The sequence below is a fragment of the Hyperoodon ampullatus genome (assembly GCF_949752795.1).
Source record: "Hyperoodon ampullatus genome assembly, chromosome: 10".
In the NCBI taxonomy this organism is placed as follows: domain Eukaryota; kingdom Metazoa; phylum Chordata; class Mammalia; order Artiodactyla; family Ziphiidae; genus Hyperoodon; species Hyperoodon ampullatus.
The window spans coordinates 48696903-48714285 of NC_136923.1; the positions used below are offsets into that span (position 1 = coordinate 48696903).

A 17383-nucleotide genomic window follows, 5' to 3' on the forward strand; every position below is an offset into this window, starting at 1 on the left:
AGGATGAAAGAGCCAGACTCCACTTCAGCCTTTCTTACAACCAAGGTTGACAGTATAACCAAGTGGTAGTCTCCTGGGGGAGTTGAGGGAAACAGACCAGTATGTTTCTCCCTGAAAAGCAGGAGTGTGTGAGGAGAGACTCCTTGCCTAATGCCACACTCTGATTTCTGCCTATGAATACAGTTGAGGGGGAACGTGATGTTAGGAGAAGCTGCATACATCCTGTGGCCATGTGGAGCATACCTAGTACAGCACTATCCAATACGTAGCCACAAGCCACATGCGGTCCTGAGCGCTTGAAATGTGACGGGTGCTATCAGTAGGAAATGCACACCAGATTTCAAATCTCAGCCAAAACAAAAAAAAAAGTAAACTATCACATTAGCAACTTTTCTTATTGATTACATGTTGAAATGACAATATTTTGGACATATTGGGTTAAATTAAATACATTAAAATTAGCTACTTATTTTACTTTTTTTTTCAAAATGAGACTACTAGAAAATTTAAATGACATATGTGGCTCTCATGATGTTCTCACTGTCCACTGCTGATCTGGAGAACTTCGGAAAACCTCACCGGTAGCCCTGACACTGTTGAACCACTGAACCAACACGGCAACACCGTCAGACTTCCTGTTGTATAGTAAACCCATGATAGGGACTTCCCTGGTTGTCCCGTGGTTAAAACTTCGAGCTTCCACTGCAGGGGTCGCAGGTTCAATCCCTGGCTGGGGAGCTAATTAAGATCCCGCATGCCGCGAGGCATGGCCAAAAAAATAAATAAATAAATAAAGCCATGATAGGCAAGGATTCTCCTTAACCCTCACAATTAGCAGGTTAAAAGTAGACCAGACAGATGTCCCCACTTCCCAGATGAAGAACCAGAGGTTCAGAGATGAGGAGTGCAACTCTAGGTCATGTGAAGGTCACACGGAGAGGGAGAGGCACAATAAGAATGAGAACCCAAAGGCCCTTTATCTCAAGGTAGGATCTTTCTACTTCATTGAACTCCCTCTTAAACAGAAGGGCACACAACAGAAAGTAATAGAAGCCTGGGCAGACCCATGTGTGTGGGTTATCTAGTCACCTGGATAGCATGAGCTTCTGCTTCCAAGATAAGCTGCAAGACAATTCTCCAGGGTGTTTCTATATGTCTTGTGACAGCTTTTGTTCCAGACTATCTTTTTAAGGGTGTCTGTATAGCAAACAGCCTTGGAAGATAGGGAGAGGGAAAATTTGTTTGCTGACCAGGATGATAAAGATGTCTCCTTTGGACAGGTTTGCTCGCAGCTCCTTTATAATGAGCAGGGTCCCTCATTTGTGACACAGACACAGTGTGTGCACAGTATCCACCTGGGTCCACTCCACACCGCCCGATGGCACTTCAGGGCCAAGAAGAACTGATGCAAACATGAAGCTTATGCTGCCTGCTGTACTGTGAGTAATAAAGCCCTCTGTCTGTGTCACCCCCTGCTCCTGGACTGCAAGAACCTTCTGCAAACAGGAAGGGTGGTGAAATGGATGCTATGGCATACCACCCGGATTGCCCTGCAGGAACAGAGAACTTATTCTCTCAGCCCTCAGCTGACAGCCTCCTTTGTGGATTGCTCTGGCTATAGAGAGCTGCCTTACCCCATCCTGGGGTGGCCTGCATGCAATAACTGATTGACGTGGGGTATAAAGGCCCGTCCCCCTCATCACAACTGGGTAAAACTCGAAAGAGTCATCCCAGCTTCAGAACTTCCTATAGGATTGACTGAGGGCTCCACTGAGATCGCTCACTTCCTGCCTCTGCCCAGCCCTGCCTCTTCCTTTTTCCTTCAACAGATGCAGATCCCAAGAGTGCCCCCTAATAAATCTCCTGCATCCTAATCAACAACTCAGGGTCTGCTTTCCAGGGAACCCAACCTGTAACAAGTGGGGTCTGCCTTCCCTCTGACTGAGCGACCACACAGTTGTCTTGGATCCAGATTTCAGATCTGAATGGTAGAAACCCAGCACGTCTTATGCTTAAGTGACAGAGTCTTTCAGTGGCCTCTGTAACCCTGTGAATTAGAAGGGCGCACCCCAAGGCATCTGAGCAAGGAAGATATGCCCAGTGAGCCATCTGATCCCTGGGGCTATAAGATCAGCCGTATCTCTGAATCTCAGAGACAACCTGTCTTCTTTTGCTCTGTTTCCTTGACAATTAAAAAAAAAAAGTAGATTTCCCCTTTAGTTGAGCACATCAGCTATCATGTAGGTGATAAAGAAAAACTTACCTTTTGGAAAAAAGAACGTAGTTGATTTTCACGACGCAAATGCCACGAATGAACTCTGATGGTCTCTTACCTGAGACGCTCCCGGGGTTGGGGCAGCAGCTAATCTGGGATTTGGGGCTAACTTCACAACCTCTGAAAAGGGCACATCTGTTCCAGCTGCAAGGCCTAGAAGGGAAAGCTCATTTCACGTCACTGCATGTTGCAAATGAAGGCGTTACCCAGAAATAGCATTTTATCTCTGGAGTGATAAAATGTTCTAAAACTGGATTATGGTGATGGTTGTACAACTCAGTAAAGTTAACTAAAAATCACTGAACTGTACGCTTAAGTATGGGTGATTTTTATGTTATATAAATTGGGCCTCCATAAAACCATCTTTGAAAAAAAGAGAGAAAGAGAAGAAAAGTTTCAAGTGCAGGCCTCTTCTCAGCAGGGCCTTCTTTGTCTGAAGCATATGTCGGGAGGCAGCTAACCTCTGACCCCTGACAGAGGGGAGGGTCCGCCCGCCTCTCCTCCCTCACGCGGCTCCACTCTCCGCAACGCTCACTGCATTCCAGCCACCCCAACTGCTCTCAATTCCTTCTGCTCAGAGCCTTTTCATTGTGTGGAATGTTCTTCTCTCTTCTCAGAAAAGCTGCCGCTAGGAACATCTCTTCCAGCCCTCAGCACCATCCGCTTTCCTCAGGGCACATCTCACTACTTCTGCCACAGATTTGTTTAAGGTCCGTGCCTTCTCGAGCAGGAAGCTCTCAGAGGCCAGGACTGGGTCTCCACTGGAGCCCTGGTGCCTGGCACACTGCCCACATACAGGAGGCACTCAATAAATGCCCACCAAGCCAAAGAGTGGCAGGGCTGGAAAAGAGAGAAGGTTGTCATAGGTGGGCAGGAAACAGTAAGGGATTTCCAGGCAATTAAAGGAGAAGTATCAGACTGAAGGGAAACTCAAGACCACCCAGAGGGGAGGAGGGCCCACTGAAGATGTGAGGCCCAGTTTTCTCTCTGAAGAATGCTGGAATATCCCAGCCCAGAGCTGTGTGGATGAGGGGACACAGGGGGGGTGGGGTAGCCACCAGAGAGACTACTTGAAAGACTCCTGTCCCCCACTACTCACTCACAGACTGGCTTTGCATGACTGGCTTTCATCCCTGGACCCAGCTGGAGAGAATGGATGTCCACATAAAGTGGGAACTGGTGTGCTAGGACCTAGCTCAGGTTTTAGTTTTGGAGGGCAGAGCAGGGCAGTACCTCCAGGTAATGTCTGACAACTAAATAGGCATGGAAAAGGAAAAATAAGAAAGAAACACAGCACAGCACAGCAGCGGAGGCCCCAAACGGTAGTTCCTTTTCTGCTTCGGCAAAAGGAGGAGTATAAAGTAAACCCCAGACTCCTCATGGGCAACGCTGAAGGCTGGAAGCTTATGGAATGGTGTTTTCAAAGTCCCGAGGAAAATATTTTAGAGTCCTTTGTCCAGCCAAGGTAGCGTTCTTTGGGCGGGTGAAACCAAGCCCTTGCTGGACATGCAAGCCCTCAGAAAATTATCACCTACTGAATTTCCTCTTAATTATGTATTCTGGCTGTATATTCCAACAAAACTAGCATAGAAATGAAGGAAAAAGAAACAGCAGAGAGTCAAAAAAAAAAAAAAAAAAGACAAACTCATACGTAAGTGCAAATAAAAGCCAACATGTTGTAAAGTTTGATTAAAAACATAACAGCCTAGAAATAAACTTCCCGTTCCCTGGTGGCCTAGTGGTTAGGACTCTATGCTTTCACTGCTGTGGCCTGGGTTCAATCCCTGGTCGGAGAACTGAGATCCTGCAAGCCGTAAGAAAAAAAGAAAGAAAGAAAGAAAGAAATTGCCCAATGATCTTGATACAAGCGGTGGCACAAGGTAGGGCAAGGTGGATAGAGTGGAGAGGGAGGGGAATGAAAGAGTAGGAGTTTAATTATTAAGAGAAGGCTATGGTCCCTGATTAATTCTCAATGTTGAAAGAAAACATACAAGTTTAAATAGGTGTGTTAAAAAGTTAAGGATAAATGTGTGAAGAATGCAACCGCTAGAGGGAAAGGACAAAGCCCTTGAGTTACATGGGTGGCCAGAGGAGTGGCCTGAGCAGGCAGAGGACAGGGCAAGTCGACCACATGGGTGGAAGAACACCCTCGTGGGCCTGTGCTGCTCCCGCAGTTTCAGGGAGGCCTCCATCAGAGCCTTGGTTCCCCACTACCCCCAAGGAGCTGTCCAGGGTCCTGGACTGCTTGGCTCTGAAGCCTCCGCCTTTGTCTCAACTTCTGCTCTTGTTGAAAAGACGGCTCTGGACTTTATCTACCCCTTCCTGCCCACCAGCTGTCCAGACCCATGCCCAAGTGCCCTCAACCAATGTCCCTGGGCTGAGTCTGACTCTGACCAGGCCTCATTTAGTTAGGACCCTGCCTCTCTTTCCCAGTTTAAGTAAAGCACAAAGGAACAGGGTTTTGGGTTGGTTCCCCCCTGCTGGGAGGGGAGGAAAGTGAATCTAAAGACCCCAAGCCTCCCATGTCCCTAAAGACTGGGAACATCCCAATCTCCCCTTTCCACTGTCCTCAGCCCAGCCAGTGCCCCAACCGCTTCCAGAGGCATCTGGCGCCATCCATTGACCTACCATGGAAAGCTCGGTAAGCAGAGCCCACACAGGCTGAGTTGGCTGTGTCTATGACATACACTGGGGTGCCAAACACATCTGCCAGCACCTGGGAAGGACAGAAGTTCTTACTGTGGTGAGTCATTCCTCAGAGGGAGCATGCACACAGACATGCATTTTCTGGGCTCTCTTTTCTAATATGTCTTCTGATACCTTCCATTCCACCTCTACTGCCTTAAAGGAAGTACACTTGGCCATGCCGCCCTGGTGATAATAGGGTCAGGGTGGCCTGGGAGAAGTCTCTAGTGAAGGGCCACAGCTCTCTGGGTTGTCCCTGCATTGTTTAACCACTTTATCAAAGATGAGGAGGAAGATTTAGTATGCTTAGCAACAAACCATCAAGGTGGAGATGGCTAGGTCTCAGACTAATATTAACAAGGCCAAACAAACCCAAACTAACAAATGCATGTCTTATAGGAATAAAGATAAAGTCTTCCATGTAGGTCCCCAAAATAAATTGCATAAATTTAGAATAGAGGATGTGTACTAAGGGGGGCTCACATGGAAAAGACGTGGGGGTTTTAGTTAACCAGAGGTATTGTTGATGCCCCATCTGGATCCCCTTGCTGGACCGGTGTGCACCCTCACCCAGATGCTGTGAGTGTTGGCTGCTAATGGCTCACAGCCGCCCCTCCTCAGAAGAATTGCTCTTTACTGAACAGAGGCTGCCTCTCACAGGAGGTTATTCGTATCTCTTCCCACGACAGCCAGTTGGCCCTCTTACCCCAGGGTGGAAGCAAGTCTGCGGCATAGTTCATGGACCATATCTCCCCACGGGATGGAGCTGAAGCTGACTCCAACCAAAACCACATCCTTGCCTATCCTCCTTCCCCTGCCCTACCTGGATCCCTCGCTCCCTTTCTCCTGGGAGCACTCTCCCAACAAATCACTCGTAGAATAATTTCCATTGCAGGCTCTGCTTCTAGAGAATCTTACCTAAGACAGGTATACGATTGTACAAGTCAACAGTTGATTCAGTTACTCCAACAGCTAAGGCAGCCTCGGGCTATACCCCAAAATTCTCAGTCCCAATAAGACAGTAACAGCCCCATGATTTGGGGCTAACAGCTTGATTGTCAGATATCTGCAGGTTGATTCTACTTTGGGTCATATATGTCTAGCATAATGAAGGACCAGAAAGACAGTGACAAATCCTGGCAACTGTATTATAAGAGGAATGGCTGGGAAAATCAGAGATGTTTAAATTGGAAGGGGGAAACCTTGAGGAAGATAAGAACATTGGCATTAGATGTCAGAAGGTTTGCCATGAAGGACAGGCACTTTCTGTGTGACTCCAGAGGCCAGTGCTGGTATCAGAGAGTGGAGTTGTACAGGGCAGTGGTTTTCACTTGAGCGTAAGATAGAATCTGCCTGCCATGTGTGCTGTAAAGAGCTGGCTTCCTGGGAAAGAATGAGCTGTAAGCTCCCCATCCCTGCAGGAGTGGGAACAGAGGCAGTGTTACTGCTGAGTGTCTGGCTCTTAGAAGTATTAGACGTGGAAGAGGCCCTAGCTCAGGGCTTGCTACCGGCACTTACCTGCAAGATGTCTCTGTTGTGAGATGCTCCTCCAGTGGCCAAAATCTTTGTCTTAGGCACTGTAAGGAAAAAGAAAACAAAAAACAAAAAACGGCTGTGACAATTCCCCCAAGGCAGAAAAGGCTGTTTTCCAGAGTTCTTCTACCACAAAGAGCTAGTGTCAGGCCAATGCCTCTTGCTTATCACACAGGACTGCGGGGGAGATCTAAAGCTGGTTCTGTCCACGCATGTCCAACATGAAACCTGCTTGTGAGGCTGCTTCCTCATCCACCTCTTGGGGATGCAACTGAAGAGGGTACACAGGACGGTTCTAAGGTTCTGGCAATGTTCTATTTCTTAACCAGAGTGCTCTGTGAACAGGTGTTTGATTTATTAATATGTTTCACAATTAGCTGTATGAAGCATATATTCTACTGTATGCATATTTTTCACAGTAAAAAATAATAAACCACAGTCTAGTAAAAGACATATAGTTCCACTTCGGGTTAAAATGTAGATGGTCAAGAAAGAACATCCCCTGTGCTGTGACAAGGAGAGAATGCTGAATAAACAAACAAAAACATATTTTTATTTAACGCTATCAAAAAGTTGTAAATGCAGGGACTTCCGGCGGTCCAGTGGTTAAGACTCCGCGCTTCCACTATAGGGAGCACATGTTCGATCCCTGGTCAACTGGGGATCCCGCATGCCACGTGGCCAAAAAAAAAAAGTTGTAAATGCAAAGAAGTATAAATAAATTAAATCCTAGAATGAGATGAGCCCTTAAGCGCTAACTTGCTGTACCTGCAGTACAAGACAGATGGCACAGTGATCCTCCAGAGGCACATGAACTTAGCCAGGACAGAAAAACCGGCCAAGCATTAGGTGGTGTCATTGTGGGAGAGGCGTCCCAAAGGCAGAGCTAGTCCTCCTCACCCCCACCTCTCCCCCATGGACCGTGTAAGTGGTGATGAAGAAGCTGGGGGCAGGGCAGAAAAACAGAGAGCTCTGTGATCTCATAGTGCTTAGATCCCTATATTCCTGTGTCACGGGACTCTTTTACAATGAAGAGGCATTCATTTATTATGCAGGTATTTAAAAACAAATAAATGTTATAAGGCTCTGCTGCCACTTCTCAGCCTCTCCCATCTTCACCCTCAGCCATTAAGAGAGTACCCGGGGACTTCCCTGGTGGTGCAGTGTTTAAGAATCCACCTGCCAATGCAGGGGACACGGGTTCGAGCCCTGGTCCAGGAAGATCCCACATGCTGCGGAGCAACTAAGCCCGTGGGCCACAACTACTAAGCCTGCACGCTAATGCCTGTGAACCACAACTACTGAAGCCCACGTGCCTAGAGCCCGTGCTCTGCAACAAGAGAAGCCACCGCAATGAGAAGCCCGTGCACCGCAATGAAGAGCAGCCCCCACTCGCCGCAACTAGAGAAAGCCTGCACGCAGCAACAAAGACCCAACGCAGCCAAAAATAAATAAATAAATAAATAAATAAATAATTTTAAAAAAGAGAGTGTACCTGGGCTGGGAAAAGGGGAAGGAATGTCAGCGGCTAAGGAGACAATCCAGGACATGGGAAGATGTTCCAGTGTGATTCCATGTTGGAAAATCAAAACATGCTCCATTCACGACTGCAAGAAAAGTCAGCTGGGCATGATGTAAAGCACCATGAAGACTTTGACACACTTTTAGGTTTATATGTCCTCTTTGTAGGTACCAAGGGAATAGGACTCTGGCTTTATAAAAAATAAACTCATAATGGAGACTGGAAGAAAACGGTCCTAGATGGCAGGAGTGGCTGGGGAGAGGGGATGGGATTATAGGTAGTTTTCTTTCCTTCATTTTCCAAACTTGCTATTATAAGGTTTTTCTGCTCTTATAAGTTAACCTAAACAAAATGAAATATACATCGAAATATAAGCTGAAAAGGGACGATGGCTTTAGCCCCGCCCAGCTGGGTGCATATGTCTCACGGTGCCCAAACATCAAGAAAGTGATCATTCCTTAAAGAAAGCAGAGGTAACCCTGTGGTTCAGAACCCAGAGTCTGGAACCAGACTGGCTTGGTTCAGAAGCTCTGAGGTGATGTAACACTCTGAGTCTTGGTCTCCTACTTTGTGAAGCAGGAGTAATACTGGTACCCACCCCAGAGACACTGTTGTTAATAAACATAATGTGCTCAGGAACCAGGCTGGGCACACAGTAGGTGCTCAATAAATGTTGGCAGCTATTATTATCATGATCATCAGTGTTACTTCAAATGTCTTTTTATTCTTCTTAGATGTTATTAAAACGAGATTATGACAGTTCAGGAATGAAACTCTAGGGAATTCCCTCGTGGTCCAGTGGTTAGGACTCTGTGCTTTCACTGACAGGACCTGGGGTTCAATCCCTGGTCGGGGAACTAAGATCCCATGATCTCAGACTTCCCTGGTGGCAGAGTGGTTAAGAATCCTCCTGCCAATGCAGGGGACACGGGTTCGAGCCCTGGTCCGGGAAGATCCCACAAGCCGTGGAGCAACTAAGCCCGTGAGCCACAACTACTGAGCCTGCTCTCTAGAGCCCATGAGCCACAACTACTGAGCCCGCGTGCCACAACTACTGAAGACGGTGCACCTAGAGCCCGTGCTCTGCAACAAGAAGCCACCGCAATGAGAAACCTGTGCACTGCAACGAAGAGTAGCCCCCACTCACCACAAATAGAGAAAGCCCGCGCGCAGCAACGAAGACCCAACGCAGCCAAAAATAAATAAATAAATTTATTTTTTTAAAAAAAGATCCCACGATGCCACAAGCCATGCAGCCACTGGGAGCATGATGCCTACAGTTCGTGCAGCCCTTTTGCCCTTTTAGGTTCAAGCGCATTCATTCATGTGATCTTGTTTGAGAGGAACCCAGCAGAGCTGGCAGGACAGGTTTGATTCGGCCCTTAAGCTTGCTAAGAGGATAAGTAACCTTATGCTGTTTTGCACAAGAATCGCTTCAGAGGCTGGGAACGATGACGTGATCACACTAGCCCCCTGGAGCCCAGGAGGGCCCCTCCGCCCTCACTGCTTCTCCCCTCACGCTGGGCCGGTGGAGACAGCCCCCCAGCCGCCCAAAGTGCCCCCTCCTGACGACCGGAAAACCCTTCCTGCCAGTCATTCACGCCCACCTCAGCACCATCTCTGCCCTGCTAACCTGGGCTCGCTTCTCAGGGACCTTGGAAGCCTTTGGAGACCTTTGGGGAATTTCTTTTTACACTCTGGGTGGGGGGGATGGAGAGGAGTGGGACTGTTTATAAAGTTCATTCTATTTAAAAATTTTTGTTGAACTATAACATACATCCTAACAAATGTACATACATACCATAAGCTGACAGCTTGACACATTTTCACAACTAAACACACCTGTGTAACCTAAGAAACAGAGCCTCACCCAGCACCCCAGAGGCCCTCCATGCCCCACGAAAGGTAACTACTAACGATCCAGACTTCCAACAACAGCAGATAGTTTTGTTTGCTTTTGAATCTGATGTCCACGGAATCTGCCACGCGTATTTTGGGTTTGGCTTCTTTTGCTCAGCGTTTTCATTTGTGAGATTCATCCATTTTGTTGCGCGTGGCTAAGGCTGGTTCATTTTCATTTCTGTGTAGGATCATGTCGCCTGAACACCCCACAAGGCATCTATCTTACCATCGATGGGCACTGTGTTGTTTCCAGCATGGGGTGCTAAGCACAGGGCCACTGGCAGTGTCCTCCTGCACGTCTTTAGTGAACACATGTCCACATCTCTCTCTCGCATCCACCGGGAAGTGAAGCTGCTGGGTGGACGTGTATGCAGCTTTAGTAGATGCTGCCTAACACGTTTTCAAAAAGGTTTACCTAGTGCTTATTTTTGAAGTATCCTTTTACTTATTTGGTTCAAAGGCATAAAACATATACTACATAGGATTGTCCGTAAAAGTATCATGAGGAGGCCTTCAAGCTAAGAGGATTCAGGGGTTTTCTACCTTCTCTTGACCACAGCTGGCCCAGAGGGACAATACATCTTGGAAATCTGGACTCTCTGGTCGGCGGGTCCAACCTCCTTCAGACGCGCCCCCTGCCCCCCGCCAGACCACTGCAGCGCCATCCAAAAGGGGAACTTGCTGACCTCCTAAAGCTGCCCACACTCCACAGCTCACGTTCTCAGACGTCCCTTCCTTCCCCGTGGGCCTCCCCTGGCCCTGGCTCTGCCCTCCCCATTGCAGGTCTCTCAGTTCTGACAGTGGCTCTACGTCCCCTCTCTTCCCTGTTCAAGCTGAAATGCCCAGAGCTGTGCCCCACAGGCAGACGGGGCCTGCCCAGGCTAGAAGGTGTAGGTCCAGTGATGGCCCCAGCCCAGACCTTTCCCACCTGCGTTGCCCACGTCCTCGGGATCCAGAGCTTAGGACATTTAGTCTGCAGGTTGGAGCTTAGGGTTACAGAAGGATCTCCCTCCCAAGTCCTATAGCTCCTGGCCAAGGAGGTGAGGCTCCTGGGGACGGAGCAGAGATGCAGGAACAACCTGCCTCCTAGTCTATGCCTGTCCACAGTGCCAGTTGATCGCTTTCTCACCCCACCACCAGGAGCCAGGCTCCATGTCCCTCCTGCATGAACAAGGCCCTTGTAATGGAGCCTTAACAGACACTGTCCACTAGGCCTGGCCTGAAGGCCAGGAAGGGTCTCAAGCACCTCAGGGTATGAGCAGAACCCTTAGCGCCCACCCCAGAACACAGCCCGCCAGCAGCTCACTTACTGACTCGATAGCCCAGGCCCTCAGCATGAATCTTCTTGGCCATGAACTGTCCTTCGATCAGTGCTCGAATCTCCACGTCCCAGGGGAATGCTGAGACCTGATTCCAGGAGAAAGTGGGCAGAGTGAAGAACTCTCATTGTCCACTCACTGTGTGTATGTGTGTGTGTCTGTGTGTATGTGTGTGGTGTGTATGTATGTGGTGTATGCGTGTGTGTGGTGTGTTTTTAACAGTAGCCCAGATTCAGAGCTCATGACTCAGGCCTCCACTGGAGCTCACCCATAGTTGTGCTCTTGAACCACTAACTTGTTTGTCACACACTCACACGCACACACACGTGCTCACGGCCTCCCGCGTGTATCACTTTGGGGAGTCAGAGGATGGGAGAGCTCAGTTTCAGGCTGCCGAGGGGTCCAGTTCTGCCTCTGCCATTCAGCTCTATGACCTTGAATAAGTTAATGTAAATCTTACTGAGCCTCATTTTCTTTCTTTTTTTTTTTTAACATCTTTATTGGACTATAATTGTTTACAATGGTGTGTTAGTTTCTGTTGTATAACAAAGTGAATCAGCTATACATATACATATATCCCCATACCTCCTCCCTCTTGAGTCTCTCATCTTCTTTCTTAACAGAACTGAGGTAATGGGAGCATCTATGTTTCAGGGTTGTTAAAAAGCAGATAGCAGAGCCTGGTCAATGTAGCTGATGCTCAGGAAGGGAGAGCTTGTGCTGAGAACCCACCACTGTGGCGCGCCCTTTGCCCTTCCAGCTAAAGCTGAATGGCACCAACTCCAGCCTCACCCTGCTCCCCAGCCCCTGAGACCAGCGACTGACGCACCGCTCCCTCCCTCAGGAACTGCTCCAACCCAACTCACCTACTTTCAGTTCCTAAACTTCTCCCTCTGCCAGGACTCTGCCCAAGCTTCCCATGTGGGATCCCTCTCATCCTTCAAGTCTGCACCTAAAGGCCACCTCCTCAGGGAGGCCCACCTGGTCACCCTATCCAAGGCAAGTCCCTGGCACACGCCCTGCTTTCCCCTACGTCACTTTGTTCCTTCCCATCTGAGCCACATCACACACCGTAATCATGTGTGTGTTCGTTTACCTGTTTATATCCTCCTAGACACTGGGCTCCGTGGAGCAGGGACCCTGTTTGTCTTGTTTGCACCAATCATACATATCTGTTGATTGAAGAAATGATCGAAGAAAACTCCCTTCTTGATAAACCCAGATAGATTTACACAAAAGAGAACAGGCATGTCTTCTTTCTATGAGCAACAGAAACCAAACTGACCCCCACCAGAAGACTGAGATGAACTCCCTATACTTTAGACAAAGCTTTCCATCTACAATACAATATGTAATGCCATCATCGGCATATAATCCAACACCAACTCTGTTACACTTATTAGACAGAGTGACTTACTGAAATTCCCCAGACACCTTTTAGGATCAGAAAAGTCTCTCAGGTCCAATCCAAAATGTGGTGATGACTCTGGTAACCATCTCACAGAAAAGTCAATTCCAAGCAGCAAGTATCAACCAAATCCCTCCTGGGAAAGGTCACGTGGTGGAGGGCAAATAAAATAGTGGCTTTAGGGCCAGAAAGGACTGGGTTTGACCGCCTCCACCACCTAGGCCCTGGTGCCTTGGGTGAGATATTCAGTTTCTCCATCTGTAAAGGGGATGAAAATACCTAATTCACAGAGTTGCTTTGAGAGGTAAATGAGGAAGATAAAGAAACCCACATACATAGTGCCTGGAACTAAACTGTGCTCAATAAACATCAGCAAATGTTAGTGTCTCCTGTGCCAGAGGCTCTTTCAATCAGGAGGAAATTCATCATCTGGAGATGGGAGGTGTAGGATAAGGCTCACCAAGGAAACAGGCTCCAAGATGCTTAATGACAATCAGTGGGAGCACACGTTAGCTCAGGGAGAACCCTTAGGTGTTCCACATTCCTCTCTGTGAGAAAGTACAGCATCTGTCTTATATCTTGCTGATGCCCCAGCATCGAGAGTACACCCTAGCACATCAAAAGTATTGTTTTATTATGACAAACCCACAGTCAACATAATACTCAACAGTGAAACGGTGAAAGCCTTCCCACTAAATTCAGGAACAAGATAAGGATGCCCACTCTCACTATGTCTATTCAACATAGTATTGGAAGTCCTAACCACAGCAATCGGACAAGAAAAAGAAATAAAACTGGAAGGGAAGAGGTAAAACTGTCACTATTTGCAGATGACATGATACTTTATATAGAGAACCCTAAAGACTCCACACAAAAACTATTAGAACTAATAAATGAATTCAGCATGGTAGGAGGATACAAGTTTGTTGGTTTTTTGGGGGTTTTTTTTGGCTGCACCAGGTCTTAGGTGCAGCACGCAGGATCTTCATTGCTGCATGCAGGATCTTTAGTTGCAGCATGTGGAATCTAGTTCCCTGACCAGGGATCAAACCTGGGCCCCCTGCATTGGGAGCAAGGAGTCTTAGCCACTGGACCACCAGGGAAGTCCCAGGATACAAGATTAATACATAGAAATCTGCTACACTAATAATGAAATATCAGAAAGAGAAAGTAAACGAACAATCCCATTTAAAATGGCATAAAAAATAGAACCTAGGAATAAATTTAACCAAGGAGCTTAAAGACCTATATGCTGAGAACTATAAAACATTACTAAAGGAAAACAAAGATGATTCAAAGAAATGGAAAGATATCCCATGCTTTTGGATTGGAAGAATTAACATTGTTAAAATGGCCATACTACCCAAAGCAATCTACAGATTTAATGCAATCCCTATCAAAATACCCATAACATCTTTTCACAAAACTAGAACAGTCTCAAAATTTATATGGAACCACAAAACACCCAAAATTGCCAAAACAATTTTGAGGGAAAAGAACAAGGGTGGAAGTATAACCCTTCGGACTTCAGACTATACTACAAAGCTACAGTAAAAGAGCATGGTATTGGCACAAAAACAGATATATAGATCAATGGAACAGAATAGAGAGCTCAGAAATAAACCTACGCACCTACAGTAAATTAATCCATGACAAATGAGGCAAGAATATACAATGGAGAAAAGATAGTCTCTTCAACAAGTGGTGTTGGGAAAGCTAGACAGCCATATGTAAATCAATGAAGTTAGAACACTGCCTCACACCATACACAAAAATAAACTCAAAATGGCTTACAGACCTAAATATAAGACATGACGCCATAAAACTCCTAGAAGAGAACATAGGCAAAATATTCTCTGACATAAATCATACCAATGTTTTCTCAGCTTGGTCTCCCAAGGCAAAAGAAATAAAAGCAAAAATAAACAAAGGGGATCTAATCAAACTTAAAAGCTTTTGCACAGCACAGAAAACCATCAACAAAATGAAAAGACAACCTGTGGACTGGGAGAAAATATTTACAGATGATGAGACTGACAAGAGGTTAATATTCAAAATATACAAACAGCTCATACAACTCAATATTGAAAAAACAAACACCCAATCAAAAAATGGGTAGAAGACCTAAATAGGCATTTTTCCAAAGAATACATACAAATGGCCAACAGACACATGAAAAGATGCTCAACATCACTAATTATCACACCAGTCAGAATGGCCATCATCAAAAAGTCAACAAATAATAAATGCTAGAGAGGGTGTGGAGAAAAGGGAATCCTCCTACTGTTGCTGGGAATGTAAATTGGTGCAGCCACTATGAAGAACAGTATGGAGGGTCCTTAAAAAACTAAAAATAGAGCTACCATATGATCCAGCAATCCCACTCCTGGGCATATACCAGGGAAAACTGTAATTGGAAAAAATACGTGAAGCCCCAACGTTCATGGCAGCATTATTTACAATAGCCAAGACATGGAAACAATCCAAGTGCCCATCAGCAGATGACTGGCTTAAGAAGATATGGTATATATACAACAGAATATATATTTTTAAAAATATCTTTTGGCCACGCCACACGGCATATGGGATCTTATTCCCCAACCAAGGATCGAACCCATGCACAACCGCATTGGAAGCCGAGAGTCTTAACCACTGGACCCAGGTAAGTCCCTATACAACAGAGTATTAGCCATAAAAAAGAATGAAATGTTGCCATTTGCAGCAACATGGATGGACCTAGAGAGTGGTATACTTAGTGAAGTAAGTCAGAGAAAGATAAATATCATATGATATCATTTATATGAGGAATCTAAAAATACAAATGAATCTATATACAAAACAGAAACAGACTTGCAGACATAGAAAACAAACTAATGGTTACTGGCGGGGGAGGGTGGTGGCAAATTAGGAGTATGGGATTAGATACAAACTACTTACTATATATAAAATAGATAAGCAACAAGGATTTACAGTGTAGCACAGGGAATTATATTCAATATCTTGTAATAATTTATGATGGAATATAGTCTGAAAAAAAACTGAATCATTTTGCTGTACATCTGAAGCCAACACAATATTGTAAATCAACAATATTTCAATTTAAAGAAAAAAATTTTAAATACTTGTTTTATCAATGGCTGAGTAAATGAATGAGGTCCCTAAAACTAGCATAATTTGATAGGCATTTGTTAAATAGTCAAAAATGGAGCCATTGTAGCTCCAATACCAATAACACACGTACCTCATGGTTTTCTGCACTAAACCTATGACGCCCAATAATTTCAGGGGTGATCTCCATTACATCAAAATAAAAACCTGAAACAAGACCAGGAAGAGATTAGTTGTCAGTGGTCAAAAACAAACGATCAGCTTCTCAATAGCCTTAGAAAAAAGCAGGGTGAAATGACCCTATATCCCTGTTCCCCATGACCCCCTATTCCCTGGAGACCTGTGAATAGTCTCAGGTCCTTCTCTCCAGCAGGACGGAGGGCGAATGGAAAGGCCTAGGCTAGCTTTTCGTGGAGACAGCTCTTTCAGCTCTCATGTGGCCGCCCAGGCCAGGAGACAGCTAGCTGTCCAACTAACCCTAAAATACCAGCATGGGTTTGACCAAGGGAGGCACATCCCCTCCCTGCTCAAAAGGCCTGCCCCAATGCTGGGCACTTCTCCTAACAAGACCTCGTGTCTGGGGCAGAAAGCTGCATGTGGGCATGCACCAGGGCAGAGTAGGCACTGTGGCTGCCATCTCTGATGCTGTCACCAGGGGCTTTGAGGGGCACAGAAGATGCAGCTCTGGCCTGATCTGTCACTCCCCACCTCACTCAGATCATGGGGTCTCACGCTAGTTTTAAGGCCCATGGAGCAGAAGTGCAGACAGTCAGGGCTCCCCTTGGCTTCTCCCTGGCCCTGCCACTCCCCGCAGCAGCTGCTGCCCCCTCACAGACCCAGGCATCCCCAAACAGCCTACCCAGGTTTCCGTTGTTCCCCATCTCTGTGGACTGCAGCGCCTTAGAGAACTCGCTCCAGGAACTGGAAGCCAACTCATCGCGGATCTTCTCTCTCATGAGGGAGCCGTTTTTAAAGCTGCAGAAGTGCACACAACCCTGAGGGAGGGACCTGGTGCTGGCTGACTGTACCCACGGGCTTTGGTGAAGAGTCCCATGTAGAGGGGCTGCAGGTCAGGCTGGACCACAACCCCAGCCAGTGCACAGCAGGGATCTAAGGTTCCTCCTCAGGTATCAGACCCAGCGCATGTCCCTGGGAGTCAGCAGGAAATGCACTTGTCGTGGGCTCTGTTTACAGGGGAGGTTGCCACAAAGGAGCCCCAGGGAGAGACACAGCTGTGGTTTCAGCACGTTGTACCACCTGGACAAGGGGCAGGGCTGGCCAGATTTACTAGACCTACATATTCTCCAGTGGTTCAAGGCTAAAAACCCTCCCTCAGTAGCTTCCAGCAGGTCCCCAAATGCCTGTTTGGAGGGTGCAGAACAGACCCCTTCCATGAGAACTGTCAGGAAGCAGGATGTCCTTGCTACCACTGGTTGAAGGTCCACCATGTGCCAGACATAGCATAACAACACTATGAAGTAACCCTCTTATTCTCCGCATTTTATGAGCAAAGTGTGGCTCAGATATGCTACGGGGTCTGCCTCAGGCCACACAGGACACAGGTGTTGGGGATGGGATCTGTATCTGGGTTTGGGAGAGACTTCAGGTCCTGGGTGCTTCCCCACCCAGCT

The 17383-nt window shown here is 46.9% G+C and overlaps 1 protein-coding gene across 1 annotated transcript in view; it reads right to left on the reverse strand.

Annotated features, from left to right (window-relative positions):
- The window catches only part of XYLB (xylulokinase), a gene marked incomplete at its 3' end in the record, with an annotated part of 42946 nt that overhangs the window by 3096 nt on the left and 22467 nt on the right, over nucleotides 1-17383 (reverse strand). Inside the window, exons 13-18 of the mRNA XM_079712135.1 lie at nucleotides 16612-16727; nucleotides 15886-15959; nucleotides 11228-11324; nucleotides 6479-6537; nucleotides 4904-4991; nucleotides 2334-2428 (exon numbers count right to left, since the gene is read on the reverse strand). Of these exons, the coding sequence (XP_079568261.1) occupies nucleotides 2334-2428; nucleotides 4904-4991; nucleotides 6479-6537; nucleotides 11228-11324; nucleotides 15886-15959; nucleotides 16612-16727 (529 nt within the window). The remainder of the gene's footprint in view (nucleotides 1-2333; nucleotides 2429-4903; nucleotides 4992-6478; nucleotides 6538-11227; nucleotides 11325-15885; nucleotides 15960-16611; nucleotides 16728-17383) is intronic.